Raw genomic sequence first — 15581 nt, 5'->3', positions numbered from 1 at the left:
GGGGGGAAGGAGAAGGATTGGGATTGGGGGGGAGGGGGGAGGCTGGGAAGGGATGTGAAGGGTAAACAAAGGAGGAGGCTGCAATTCTTGGTAAGAAATGTACATATTATCCCGCCCATGTAATTGTAACCCCTCTGTACAGTATGTTCACAAATAAAATAAAATTAAATTAAAAAAAAATTTATCCCAGGTACTGGTAGCTCAATTCTGTTATTTAAACTACTCAGGAACCTGAGATCTGAGGATAAAAGTTTGAAGCCAGTCCAAGCAGAAAAGACCATGAGATTCTTTAACTCCAATTAACCAGCAAAAGGCCAAAAGTGGAGGTTCAACTCAAGTGGTAGAGCTCCAGCCTTGAGTAAAAGGCCAAGTGAGAGTTCAAGGAGCTTAGTTCAAGACCCAGTACCAACACACAAAAATGTATCAATAAAAATTTTAAATAGAAAACTGAATTTAAGAGTAAAAGTATACTGCTACCTTCATAATGCCATTATTTTACCAAAAGCATGATGAAATTACATTTCTTCAAAATAAACTCTATTCCTTATATCAGTACAATTAAGACTACTCACTTTTTCTGGTTTTGACTCCTCTTCATTTTCATCATCAGAGGAGGGACCTGCCAAAGTTGACACTTTGCTAATTACACCAAGTCTGGCTAGCTGATCCAAAAAAATATCACCACCTTTATCTACTAAATCCCTTATGATCTGCAAAGCAAGCAAGTGGCCATCATCATCATCCTGGAGAAGGGAGGGAAAGAGCACACAACAGCAAGGAAATTAACAGAAAATGACAAAAGTAAGTTTAGTCCCTTTGAGCAAACAAATACAGTAATGTGTACAAAATGACTTACTGAAATTAGAACAAAACTTTTATTTTTACTACTATCTAAAGGAAATTAAAGCTGTAAGAGTTTTAGACAGATGAGAAACTGACCTCTTGATCAAGAACAGTTGCAGTGATTTCCACTAGTACTGTAGGCAAATTATGACCAACATCAGAGTCACAAACTTCTTTTAACAGTGCTTCAGAGCAAAAATGAATCATTTTTCGAATTAGAGCAAGACTTGCTTTCCTTGAGAAGTGAAAAAAGAAAGAAATTTATGAAAGAAATGTTAAGACGCTAAAATTAGCAAAAACACAAACTATGTAATAGTTAAAACTAAAGTGGGGCCAGATGCTGGTAGCTCATGCCTGTAATCCTACTCAGGAGGCTGTGATCTGAGGATCTCAGTTCAAAGCCAGCCAGGGCAGAAAGAAAAGTCCTCATGAAACTCTTATATTGGAAGTGAAGCTGTGGTTCAAAGTGGTAGAGTGCTAACCTTAAGCAAAAGAGCTCAGGGACAGGACACAGGCCCTGAGTTCAAGCCCCAAGATCAGCCAAAAAATTTTTAAAAAGCACTTAATTAAAAAAAAAAAACTGGTTTCTTTTGAGTAATTTTATTTCCTGTCATTACTATTATTAATATGTTGAGGTAATCAAAACTGGCACTTTTTTTTTCCATTTTGCCAATTCTGGGGCTTGAACTTGGGGTCTGGGCACTGTCCCCAGGCTAGTGCTCTACCACTTTTAAGCCATAGCACCAGTTCTCACTTTTGGTAGTTAACTGGAGGTAAGAATCTCAGGAAAGTGCGTGAGACTCTTATCTCCAATTAACCACCAGAAAACCACAAGTGGCACTATGGCTCAAGTGGTAGAACACACACCTTGAGCTAAAGAGCTGAGACAGCGCCCAGGCTCAGAATTCAAACACCATGACTGACCAAAAAAAAAAAAAGAGAGAGAGAGAAAGAAAGAAAGAAAGAATCTCAGGACTTTCCTGCCTGGGCTGGCTTTGAACCTCAAGCCTCAGATCTCAGCCTTCTAAGTAGCTAGGATTACGGAGGTAAGTCACCAACTCCCAGCTTAGTAACTTCTTTTAAAATACACGAAATTATAAAATTATAAATTATAATCACTATATCAAGCATCAAATCCACAAGAGTCTATTGTTCAAATAACAAGCCAAAAACTGGAACTGGAGGCTGGACATCATTGGCTCATGCCTGAAATCCTAGCTATTCAGGAAGCTGAGATCCAAGGATCTAGATTTGAGGCCAGCTTGGACAAAGAAAGTCAGTAAGACTCTCAATTAAGTATCAAAGAAGCTGGAAGTGCAACTGTGGCCCAAGTGGTAGAGCACTAAACTTGAGCAAAAAAGGAGAGGAACAGTGCCCTGGCACTGAGTTCAAGCCACGGGACGGGCACACACACACACGGGCACGTACACACACACACACGGGCACGTACACACACACACGGACACACACGGACGGACACACACGGACGGACACACACGGACGGACACACACACACACACACACACACACACACACACACGGGCGTGAGGGCGGGTGCCAAAAGTAGAGCACTAGAAGTAGAGTGGTAGAGAGCACTAGTTTTGAGCAAAAAATATGAGGAACAGCACCAAGTCCCTTGGTTAGAGTCCCAGGATGAACAAACACAAGAACTAGCACTATACTAAGGAAATAGTAATTCTCTTATTTCTTCAGTACAGAAAAATGTAGGATTTACACTCATATGTATATGAGTACATTGTGCCTTAGTTTTCACTGCTTGATTTATTTACATGTGCTCTGAAATTTATATAATAAGGACAGTATTGTTTGGTTATATTTGCTAACAAACAGTAATCTATTGTCATAGTTATTTGAACTAAGTTTTATTCTTGGGCCTTTGTTGCTGTAGTCTTTGTGCTGACAGTAGGACCTGAACTAAGGGCCTCACTGCCTGTTTGACGTTTTGCTCATAGCTGGTGCTCTACCACTTGAAACACATTTCCACTTTCTCTTTTTTGATAGTAATTGAAAGGAAGAGTTTCTCAGCTTCCAACCTTAATCCTTCTGAGGATTAAGCCCCCTGAATAGCTACACTTACACAGTAGATTTGTATTTTTTGTATAAGACAAGTTTAAAATGACAGTTAGCCAGGCAAGGTGGGACATGCCCATAGTCACAACTATTCAGGAGATCGAGTTAGGAGGAGCTAGACTCTCGCTTCTCCCAATATGCTTCTCACACAGCTAGGATGACAAAACTATCCAGCTACCATTTAACACAAGGTATTGAAAACTTTCTGCTCAACCTCAAACCTCCCAATCTCAGCCTCCCAAGTAGCTAGAGTATATGCATGAGCCACTTACTCCTAGCAATTTTTTTTTTTTTTGCCAGTCCTGGGGCTTGAATTCATAGCCTAGGCGCTGTCCTTGAACTTCTTTTGCTCAAGGCTAGCACTCTACTACCTGAGCCACAGCGCCAATTCCTACTTTTTCTGAATATGTGTGGTACTGAGGAATCAAACTTAGGGCTTCATGCATGCTAGGAAAGCACTCTACCACTAAGCCACATACCCAGCCAAGCATGAGTTATTTTTAATGATTCTATAAAGATCTACCAAATTTAGGATAAACTTCTACAATAATGGTATTCTAGATTTGTTTTAAATACTTGATAAAACATATGCCAAAGTATTTTTGCAGAACAATTAATTCCTAAGTTGAATATGAAATAGAATGGCCTTATGTAATTGTAAGCCCAGCTCCTAGTCTGCATGGCAGCCAAAAACATTAACATTTATGAAATTGTATTTCAGCTTGCTTATGCCTACAAGTACCTGAACATAATATTAACCTAGGTCTAAAATTATTCCTACAACCCTCTTTCTGGGGAACAGTATTTAGAGCCTGATATGCTTGCTGAGCCACACTTCCAGTCCATTTTTAGGGGGAGGTGTAGGGGTGTGTGAGTGTGTTGGTCCTGGAGCTTGAACTCAGGGCACCATTCTGTGTGTGTGTGTGTGTGTGTGTTGGTCCTGTATTTAGAGCCTGATATGCTTGTTGAGCCACACTTCCAGTCCATTTTTAGTGGGAGGTGTAGGGAGTGTGTGTGTGTGTGTGTATCTGTGTGTGTGTATCTGTGTGTGTGTGTTTATGTGTGTGTGTGTATCTGTGTGTGTGTGTGTGTCTGTGTGTGTCCTGGAGCTTGAACTCAGGGCACCATTCCCTAGCTTTTGTGCTCAAGGCTAGTGCTCTACCACTTGAGCCACAGAGCCATTTTCCGGCTTTTTGTTGATTAACTGGAGTTAAGAGTCTCACAGACTTTCTTGCCCAGGCTGGCTTCAAATTGCAATCCTCAGATCTCAGCCTCCAGAGTAGGTAGAATTATAGCCCTGAATTACCAGCACCCAGCTATATTTATTACTTTTGAGATAGAGTCTCATTTTGGGAACAGGCCAGATTAAGCTGTGAGTCTCCTACTTGTGCTTCCCTGAGTTGCCCAGGATGACAGGCATGTAATCCCACATAACAGCTACTGGTGAAAATGAGGCCAGACTGGTCTGGAACTACAATTTCCTATCTCCAATTTCCAAGTAACTAGAATTATACACGTGAGCCATCATGCCCAGATGAACACATATTCTTCCCAAAAAACACAGTATATTTACAAAAATCCACCATGTAGCAAAATTCATACTATTTCTCTAACCATAATGCAACTAACCTAAAAGTCAACTCATAAAAAAAAAGTAACTTGTGCCAAGCACTAGCAACTTGCACCCGTAATTCTAGCTACTCAAGAGGCTGAAATTTGAGGATCACAGTTTAAAGCCAGCTCTGGCAAGAAAATCTGTGAGATTCTATCTCCAATTAACAACCAAAAAGCCAGAAATGGCACTGGCTCAAAGCAGTTCGAAATCAGCTGAATCAGTTAAGTCCATGAGACTCTTCTCTCTAATAAACTACTCCAAAAAAGCCAGAAGTAGAGCGGTGGCTCAAATGGTAGAGCAACTAGCTATAAGCACAAAAGCTAAGGGACAGTGCCCATGCCCTATTCAAGCCCTACGACAGATGAATGTGCACGTGCAAACATGAACACACACACACACACACACACACAGTACCAACCTGGTATTTGAGGCACTTTATTTTGTTGTAAAGGTGCTGTACAGAGGGGTTACAGTTACATAAGGTAATGAGTACATTTCTTGCTGAACATTGGTACCCACTCCTTCATTTTCCTCCCACTATCCCTTCCCCCAAGTATTTAAAAAAACCGAATCATACACATGTGCGCATGCGCACACATACATGCACATTTACACACACACCTTTTAAACTTAAAATGGCTAAAATCAAATTTCCATTCACTCAACAAAAAATGTGATAGCTATCTTTTCCTTCAATTTGCCTTGCACAGGTACCTAGTCACCAATTTATACAGAATCTATCTCCTAACTCTTGAATTTGTTATTTATTTTTTGCTAGGCCTATAGGCTGAACTCAGGGCCTAGGCTCTGTCCATGAGTTGTATGGCTACAGGCTAGTGCTATACCACTTGAGCCACACCTCTAGTTGCAGTTTTTTGACAGTTAATTGAAGATAAAAGTCTCACAGATTTTCCTGCCCAGGATGGCTTCAAACCATGATCCTCAGATCTCAGCCTGAGTAGCTAGGAATTTATAGAGCCACTGGTTTCCAGTTTTAATAATCTTTAACTAAGACTATACTTGGGGGCTGGGAATGTGGCTTAGTGATAGAGTTCTTGCCTAGCATGCATGAAGCCCTGGGTTCAATTCCTTAGTACCACATAAATAGATAAAGCCAGAAATGGAGCTGTGGCTCAAGTGGTAGAGTGCTAACCTTGAGCAAAAGAAGCTCAGGGGCAATGCCCAAGCCCTAAGTTCAAGCCCCAGGACTGGCAAAACATAATAAATAATGCTGCGATAAACATTGTTGTACTAGTAGCTTTAGAATGGCCTTGTTTGTTGTCATTTGGGTAAATTCCCATAAGTAGGATTGCTAGATCATAGGGGAGCTTTATGTATAGCCCCTTCAAGGAACCTACATACTGCTTTCCAGAGTGGTTGAACAAGTTTACATTCCACTAATAGTGTAGTAGCATTCCCTTTTGGCCACATCCTTCTAGCATCTGTTGTTATTAGATTTCTTGAATATAGGCCATCTGACTGGAGTGAGGTGGAATCTCCCTGTTGTTTTGATTTGCATTTCTTTTATGGCCAGAGATGTTAAACATTTCTTCATGTGTCTATTGGCCATTTTTATTTCCTCTTCAGAGAAGTCTCTCTTTATAAGTAGACATGGACACAAGAGGTTTTTCTTTGTTGTTATTCTTATCAATGTACTACCTGATTTCTTTTTTCTTTTGTGCTTTTTCCCCTACTATAGTTTATCCCGTTTTAACTGTATTTGATTTTGGTACCCTGGGTATTATATATATGTTTATCTGAACTAAGGAAGGGAAGGGGAACAAAATGGTGAGACAAAGGACAAAGGGGGAACCAATGCAACAGAGATACTCCCAAGACATTATGTTGGAAATAATCTGTACAACTTGGTGTGGCTTGGGAGAGGGAGGGAAGGGCGGGGGAGAAATGATGGAAGGGGTAACAAGTTAGGCAAGAAATGTAATCACTACCTTGCTTACATACCTGTAACCCCTCTGAAGGTCACCTTGACAATAAAATTTTTAAAAATAATAAAAAAAATTTTAAAAGACTATACTTGGTATCATAGCATAGAAGGGCCTTTGTCATTATTCACTGAGCTTTCTAAATATATGCTGTATTCCATTAATATCAACAGACCTGTAATTGCCGACCATTCATTCAGCAAATATATGTTGAGGACAAGTGTCAGGCCCTCTTCTCTATGTCCTTGCCTTTGTAGAAAAAGAGCAGTACATAAAACCAGCTTTTAAGTGTTTATTTTAGAGAGAGGAGAGAGACAATGAGCAAAAAGTAAAACCTTTAGGTAGTGTAAACTCTGTGAAGATAGTAAAATATGATATATATAAAGTGTCCTGCAGTTAAATTTAAATTAGGTAGACAACTTCAGTGAATGTAACATTTGAACTGAGATCTGAATGACTCAAAGCAACCCAATCTATGCAGATGACCCATTCTGAGAACAAAAAGTTTTAAACAGATGGAAAAACAAGTACAAAGGTCCTAATGTAGAGATGTACTTGCAGTGTTTAAAAACAGAAAGAAAACTTGTGTGTCACAGGCCTAGGGCTAGATAGTACTAAGTGAGGTCAGAGAGCTGGCTGGGTATTCTATAAAACCTTGAGAGCCTTAGAATTAAAGAGCTAGTTTAGGGCTGGGAATGTGGCTTAGCAGTAGAGTGCTTGCCTAGCATGCACAAAAAGCCCTGGGTTCAATTCCTCAACACCACATAAACAGAAAAAGCAGTAGAGTGCTTGCCTAGCATGCATAAAGCCCTGGGTTCAATTCTTCAACACCACATAAACAGAAAAAGTTGGATAAGTGACACTGTAGCTCAAGTGCTAGCCTTGAACATTAGGGACAGTGCACAGGCCCTGAGTTTAAGCCGCAGGACTAGCAAACAAAGCAAAACAAAAAGAGGTAGTTTATTTGTTTGAGGAAGGTGATCAGAAGGATTTATGTAAGTGCCAGTACTTAGGCCTTGAGCTCTTAGTATTTTTGCTCAAGGCTGGCACTATACCACTTGAACCAAAGTAGTCTGATTTATGACCAAGCAGAACTATCAGTGTTCAAATAGGCAGTAATGTGATATAAGTCTAATTTTAAAATATAATTCAGCCTAATATTTATGAATAGAGTCAAGAAAGAAAAACACCAGAAAATAACTAGTTAAAAGGCAATTAAAATATTCAAATTTATGATAACTTGAAAACCACAGTATTGGCAAACAGAAATGGCAGGTTATAGATACAATGTAGAGTAAAAGAGCCAGAAGAATCTACGGATAGATTGATTTATATCACCATGTGTTAGCACATTTCATTCCCCACCTATGCTTCCAAATACATCCACCTGGAAAACTACTTTGAAGACAAAATTTAAATCTCATCTCTGCACAAAATCTCCAAATTGCTCAAATAATCATTCCCAAAAATCTTTGTTGATATCCATTATCTGTCACCTCCACTCTGGATGCTTATGTATTTCTTCACTAGCTTGCAAAACCACAATAAGCAAAAACCATCTCTATTTAGCCACACTTCCAGTGGCCATTTCACACTGACCCTATCAACAAGCTTCCACAGAGCCCAATAAATATTTGCTATATTTCTCTAAGTGAGTTGATATTCTCCTGTAAACTACAAAAATGTGTTAAGAATCTAATCCTTGCCAGGTGCTGGTGGCTCATGCCTGTAATCCTAGATAGGAGGCTGAGACCTCAGGATCATGGTTCAAAGACAGCCTACACAGGAAAGTCCATGAGACTCGTATCTGCAATGAACTACCAGAAAACCAGAAGTGGTGCTGTGGCTGAAGTGGTAGAGCGCTAGCCTTGAGCTGAAGAGCTGAGGGACAGCGCCCAAGCCCAGAATTCAAGCCCACAACCACCAACAACAAAAAAGAAAACACCATAAGACAAAATGGTTTTCCTACTTCTAACCTGTTACCATTTTGTGTGCACACACACACATGCTAGTCCTAGGGCTTGAACATGGCTTGGACACTTTTCACTCAAAGCTAGTGTTGTGCCACTTGAGCCATAGCACCACTTCTGGCTTTTTGTTGGTTAGTTGGAGATAAGAGTGTTACGGACTTTCCTGCCTGGGCTGACTCCTAACTGCAGTTCTTAGATCTCAACTTCCTGAGTAACTAGGTTTATAGGTGTGAACCACAAGCACCCAACTCTAATTGTTATTCTTTTTGCTGTTGTTGTTGGTTGTGGGGGCTGAACTCTGGGCCTGGGTGCTGTCCCTCAGCTCTTCAGCTCAAGGATACCTCTTGAGTCACAGAGCAACTTTGGGCTTTTTTCTGCTTATGTGGTGCTGAGGATTCAAACCCAGGGTCTCATGCATTCAAGGCAAGCACTCTACCACTGAGCCAACTTCCCAGCCCTAATTGTTATTCTTAATATAGCTTTTTTTTTTTTTTTTGGGAGGGGGGTCCGTCACAGGACTTGAAGTCAGGGCCTAAGAGCTGTCCCTGAGCTTTTTCACTCAAGGCTAGCTCTCTACCATTTGAGCTCTGGCACCATTTCCTTTTCTGGTGGTTAACTGGAAGTAAAAATCTCATGGCCTTTCCTGCCTGGGCTGGCTTTTTGTTGTTGTTGGTCATGGGGCTTGAACTCTGGGCCTGGCGCTGTCCCTCAGCTCTTCAGCTCAAGGCAAGCACTCTACCACTTGAGCCACAGCACCACTTCTGGTTTTCTGGTGGTTAACTGGAGATAAGGGTTTCACGAACTTTCCTGCCTGGGCTGGCTTTGAACCGCGATCCTCAGATTTCAGCTTCCTAAGTAGCTAGGATTACAGGGGTAGCCACCAGTGTCCGGCATTTAATATAGCTTTTAATTGTTAAACCTCAAATCCTTATTGAAAAGGTAAATATAAAAAGTAATTAGTATCATGTAGCCCAGAGATACAAACAATATGAATAAATACCTTATTGAAGGCAGCATGGTTTGCTGAAATGTTTGTGCAAACACTGGCAATAACCTTTTCAAGTATATTGGTGCCATTTCTGGATCTCCTTTGGGCTCATTACATTCTTCTTCATCCTTATTTGTATCTTTCTTTTTCTTATCATCTCCTTTATTAACTGGACACATCCAGTCACCTACAAATAAAACATTATACAAAGAATTATTTTCAGAAACATTTTATTTTGAGGGGAAAAAAAAATCTTAAGATATACCAATATTAGCAGGCTTGGAACACAGCTTAATTGGTAAAGCACCCACTTAGCAAGCAAAAGTTACCAGTTCATACCCAAGTACCACCAAAATTAAATAAGATATAACAACCTCAAATTGCAATCATCTAATGGGCAGGGACATGGATACCTAATGGCAGAGTGACTGCTTAAGCATGTGTAAGGTCTTGGGTTGGATCCTCACACCAGGAGGATCCAGAGGGGAGGATATAAAATTAGGTAATATCTGTTGATGGTCTTTTTACAAATATTAACACTTTTAATGAGATGAGTAACACATTAAGGAAATCATTTTGATACCACCTTTGATTCTAAAAATTACCGCACAAAGGCTTTACATTCATCAACTCCAAGGTTAAGTAAATTAATCTGTACAATACCTCTGAATTTTATTGGTTCTTGAAACATGTAGTCAGTCTCAAGAAAATGTATTAATCTGCACAATACCTCTGAATTTTATTGGTTCTTGAAACATGTAGTCAGTCTCAAGAAAATTTATCAGTAGCTGCTAAAGATTTAACAAATAAAAGGAGACACATATTTTTTTTTGTACGAATGGTTCACTTATATTATGTTCATGTGTCTACAAAAAGCTACTTCTGTGGAAGTGAAGATGAAAAATAATATTACATAGCCTAAAAGGAATTTACTACTCACCAGGAGACTGAAGAATAGCTACAACTTCACTATGGCCTCTTTCACGAGCTTTATCTAATGGAGTTTTCCCATCTTCATCTCTTAAATCTGGATTTGCACCATGCCTTAACAGAGTCTTGAGAAGAAAAACAATGTGAATACCTTGTTTCTTTAACATCTAACCCAGCAATCTATAGAGTTTCCATAATTAGTTAAATTATAGAGATACTAATCCAAATCTGCTTTTGCATTTGTCACCTTAAAAGCAGCTATTCATAAGTGGTGCTGTGCTCAAAGTGGTAGAGCACTAGCCTTGAGCTGAAGCACTCAGGGACATCACCCAGACCCAGAGTTCAAGCCCCGTAACTGACAAAAAAAAAAAAAATCAAACTATTTTAGCTGGGTGCTGGTGGCTCATGCCTATAATCCTAGCTACTCAGAAGCTGAGATCTGAGGATCACAGTTCAAAGCCAGCCAGGGCAGGAAAGTCCATGAGACTTTTATTTATCTCCAATTAACCACCAGAAAATTGGAAGTGGTGCTGTGGCTCAAGTGGTAGAGAGCTAGCCTTGAGCTAAAGAGCTCAGGGACAGTACCCAGGCCCAGAATTCAAGTCCCAGGACCAACCAAAAATTTAAAAAAAGCAGTTATTCATATCTTGAGAAAGTAGACTAATTACACATGGTTTTTTTAATTATTACTGCCTGAATGTATCACTTCATTAAATTATTCTTCCTAATTTCTGCATTAACAGAGTACTATTTAGGGGCTGGGAGTGTGGCTTGCCTAGCATGCATGAAGTCCTGGGTTCGATTCCTCAGTATATAATTCCTCATATAAATAGAAAAAGCCAGAAGTGGTACTGTGGTTCAAGTAGTAGAGTGCTATCTTAGAGCAAAAGAAGCTCAAGAACAGTACCCGGCCCTAAGTTCAAGCCCCAGAACAAACAACAAAAAACAGAGTACTATTTAGCTTGTGATCTGTAATCAATTCCAATATTTCCTACACAATGCCAATTAGTATATTTTGACTAAAAAGTCATCAAGATCTGTTGTCTTTCACTGCCACTAGCATTACCTTAACCTTTTATAACCTCAAACTAAGAATACTTAATCACAATGGTTCAAAAAACTTTATTAACTGGCATTAAATCTAAGTGATAAAAGAGTGTTATGTATGAGACCTTTGACTCCATTCCCAGGAAGGTCAGGAAAAGGGATTCTTGAAATGCAACCTCTAAAACATGCTTTGTTAATTATTAATCACCCTTAGAAACACCACTCTCTTTAAAAACTAACCAACTGATAAGCCAGTCATGGTGGAACATGACTATAATCTCAGTTACTTAGAAGACAGAGATCAGGAGGTTAGCAGGTCAGGGTAGCCAGGAACAAACAGGAACAACAACAACCTGTTTGAAAAAATTAAGTAAAAAAGAAAAAGGGGCAGCACCAGTGGCTCATGCCTGTAATCCTAGCTACTCAGGAGGCTGAGATCTGAGAATTGCGGTTCAAAGCCAGTCTGGGCAGGAAAGTCCATGAGACTCTTATCTCCAATTAACCACCAGAAAACCAGAAGCAGCACTGTGGCTAAAGTGGCAGAGCATTAGCCTTGAGCTGAAGAGCTGAGGGTCCCACGACCAACAAAAAAAAAAAAGGGAGGGGGTAAGGAGGAGACACAAAAATGGAGGGAGAAAGGGTGAACAAATGCAGCAGTGGTAGTCACCAGCCACAATATTGAAAATGAACTGTACAATTTGTGGGTAGGGATGGGAGGGAAAAATTGGGAGAGAGCAAAGGAAGGGGTGACACTGCCCAAAAAGGAATATACTCTTTACCTGATTACATAACTGTAATCCCTTTGTACATCACCTTTATAATAACAATGAAAAAAATTAAATTTAAAAAGAAAAAGCAAAATGAATAGGGAAGCAAAAAGGGTTAGGAGCTGAAGTGATAGTGTGCTTGCCTAGCAAGTATGAGGCCTTGAGTTCAAAACCTCAGTACCCCATGTCCTACCCACAAAGACTCAAACTTACAAAATTTGAGATTAAGGAGACATCTTTTTCTATTTAAAAACCTACTATATTGAATGGTGAAGGAGTCGACATTGATCAGGATACATTGTACGCATAAACTGACATGTTGAATTGAAACTCCTTTGTATAACTACTTAAAGACAAACTATATGAAAGAAAACTACTATATCACTATCAAAAATTTTCTGTACTGTAAAGGTGACACTGGTGGTTCACTCCTATAATTCCAGATACTCAGGAGGCTAAGATCTGAGGGTTGTAGTTTGAAGCCAGCCCAGGCTATAAAGTCAATGAAACTCTTTATCTCCAGTTAACCATGAAGAAGCCAGACGTAGAACTATGGCTTACCTAATAGAGCACTAGCCTTTAACACAAAAGCTCAGGGACAGCATCCCGGTTCTGTGTGTAGGGGTAGTGCATGCGCACGCACACCCAGACCCAAAGGTGACAATATCAACTATCATCTGAATACCTAAGATATGATGACTACAGTGCGTTACATGTAGTTTAATTCTCAATTTTATTTATTTATTTTTGCTGGTCATGGAACTTGAACTCTGGGCCTGAGCACTGTCCATGAGCTCTTCAGCTCAAGGCTAGCGCTCTACCACTTGAGCCACAGAGCCCACTTCCGACTTTTTCTGTGTATGTGGTGCTAAGGAATCGAACCCAGGACCTCATGCATGCAAGGCAAGCACTCTACCACTGAATCTCCTTCCCAGCCTCCAAAATAATTTTGCTAGGGAAATATATACAAAACTTATTTTACAGACAAATAGTTATAGTGGGAAGAGACATGGGGAGATACAGATACTTGAGGCATAATTTAGCAGAATAACATTTTATGTATCATTCTAATTTTTGAACAATGTAATTTGAAAAATCAATGGTGTTAAACACTAGACCTTCTTTACCTTTGCTACTTGAGGTCTTCCAAAACAGGCAGCATAATGTAATGATGATGACCTTTGACCCCTATTAACATCAGCACCTCTCTCACAAAGAAATTCTACCTATAGAAAAAAAATCATAAAAGTTGCTTTATTTATACTTCTCTCTTTCATTTAAAATACTAGCTGATATATTAGCTTACCATTTCCTGAGTTCCAAAGGCAGAGGCCCAGTTCAGTAGAGTCTGACCCACATCATCCATAAAGTTCACTTCAAAGGCTAAAAGTTTAAAAGAATTTCATTTTTACAACCAATAACATAATTCAGAGCTTTTCTAAATTTGAACCATTTAAAAATTATAAATAATCCACTAACTACACAGCCAAGAGGTTGTTTTAAATGCCAAGGTCAATTATTTAAATAATTACTTTAGTATTCTAAAAATTTTCAACCACTGAGGATTCCTAAGGCCTTAAAAAACAAACATGAAATAAGGAAAAAAATCAGCTTAACAGGGTATGAGTTGTATTATAATCTAACTTTGGAAAAGCTAATCCATACCTATCTTTCAAAGAACCCAAAAGAACAAGCCTGACGATCCAGAAGAATCTTTCATGAATTTGCTCATCACCTCATATATACATATATATATATATATATACACACACATATATATACACATATATATAAATACATTTACACACATATATACACATGTATATGTTACTACAATTTACTCTAGTCAATTTCCATCAATCTTAATAAAATAGCACTAAATTCAATCAGTGATTCATCTTAGAACTGGCAGGCTCTCCCTTCAAGTATTAATACAGATAAATTTCAAATACTGTTTTACTCATTCAATAGTCTTACCATGCATCAGGCAGATAATTTAAGCATATGGAAATGGGAAACTATTTTAAAAGATTGGCCATAGCACAGTTATGTGAAAAAACTAATTGCCTTTAATCTCTTATCTCATAATATTAACAAAAAATCTGACCTCCTGTGTCAATTGCATCTATAAGTGCATCAGTATCTTTACTTCGAATACAGTCTATAAGCTGCCGATGTGAACGTTCCCCAGAACTATCCAATCTCCGAAGTCCTGGGATTCTGCCTGTAGATCCAGCACTAGACTTAGGCAAAGCTTTTCGTCCTTCAAATAATAGCACCAACAGAAGATCAACCAAACGCATGGTATCAAGCACACATCTTTCATCACCCTGTAATGCACTCTCAATTGAATCTGGAAGCTCTGACCTAAGGAGATCCTAGGAAGAGAATACAACAAAATATTTTATATATTTTTAGTATACAAAAACATTTTTTTCTAAAAGATTAAAAAGCAAAGATTAAAAAACATTCTTACGTGTGTTACTACCGGAGAGCCTCTGCAAAGTGTTGAGAGCAAACTTACAATCGTTGACACTTGGTTACTCAACTTGGAATCAGCAGTTGTGGAAGGGGCTCCAGTGGTGCTTCGACCTGGTTTGCATGCTGATGAGGGTCCTGATACAGTACCACCAGCAGCTGCCATTCGAGATAAGAGTTCCTCAGTTAATCCATGTTTGGCTAATGGAGCTGGGTCAACACCACGACGAGTAAATCGGTCTGCTAGTGAGGCAAAACATCGCAGTGCTCCATCTGAAACCTGATGATGTAAAAAATAAGCACACAGATAAATTTAACCTAAATGGGGATTCTATCATATCATATACTATTACTATAAGAAAGGAAGCTGTTGTGAATGGAAATATAAAGTCTACCTAGATTTAATTGTGGCTCCATACTCAGCTAATGGTATAACCTGAGGACACTATCTAGTAAAGGCCTCAGTTACCTCATTTATAAAACAGATATAATAGTGGTACCTTTGTCTTATTTTATCAGCCTAAATGATGTAACACATGTAAAGAATGTAGATGGTAGGCAGACACAAGCTCAGCCTGCAATCCTAGCTACTCAGTAGCTAAGAGCTGAGGATTCCAGTTCAAGCCAGCCTGGGAAATCTTTTTTTTTTGTGTGCCAGTCCTTGGACTTGTCTGGGCCTGAGCACTGTCCCTGAGTCTCTTTTGCTCAAGAGCAGCATTTTACCACTTGAACCACAGTGCCATTTCCGGCTTTTTTGAGTAGTTTATTAGAAAGAAGAGTTTCATGGAGTTTCCTGCCTGGGCTGGCTTCAAACAGCAATCCTCAGATCTCAGTCTCCTGGGTAGTTAGGATTACAAGCATGAGCCACTGGTGCCCTCCTCAGCCTGGGAATTCTTTTTTTTTTTTTTT

General features: G+C 39.3%; 1 protein-coding gene across 4 annotated transcripts in view; it reads right to left on the bottom strand.

The window, feature by feature from the left end:
• Hectd1 (HECT domain containing E3 ubiquitin protein ligase 1) overlaps positions 1 to 15581 on the bottom strand; it is a 118206-nt gene that overhangs the window by 76215 nt on the left and 26410 nt on the right. For all 4 annotated transcript variants that reach the window (XR_001175708.1, XM_013033454.1, XM_013033456.1 and 1 more), the window contains exons 5-12: positions 14671 to 14952; positions 14302 to 14572; positions 13501 to 13577; positions 13322 to 13420; positions 10391 to 10505; positions 9463 to 9637; positions 940 to 1078; positions 573 to 743 (exon numbers count right to left, since the gene is read on the bottom strand). Coding sequence is in view for 3 of the 4 variants with exons in the window: in XM_013033454.1 (XP_012888908.1) it covers positions 573 to 743; positions 940 to 1078; positions 9463 to 9637; positions 10391 to 10505; positions 13322 to 13420; positions 13501 to 13577; positions 14302 to 14572; positions 14671 to 14952 (1329 nt within the window). In the remaining variant the exon portion in view is untranslated. The remainder of the gene's footprint in view (positions 1 to 572; positions 744 to 939; positions 1079 to 9462; positions 9638 to 10390; positions 10506 to 13321; positions 13421 to 13500; positions 13578 to 14301; positions 14573 to 14670; positions 14953 to 15581) is intronic.

This window comes from Dipodomys ordii, unplaced genomic scaffold (assembly GCF_000151885.1).
Source record: "Dipodomys ordii isolate 6190 unplaced genomic scaffold, Dord_2.0 Scaffold168, whole genome shotgun sequence".
Taxonomy (NCBI): domain Eukaryota; kingdom Metazoa; phylum Chordata; class Mammalia; order Rodentia; family Heteromyidae; genus Dipodomys; species Dipodomys ordii.
Note: the sequence above shows the minus strand (reverse complement) of the source record. Positions and strands in the feature narration are given on the sequence as shown.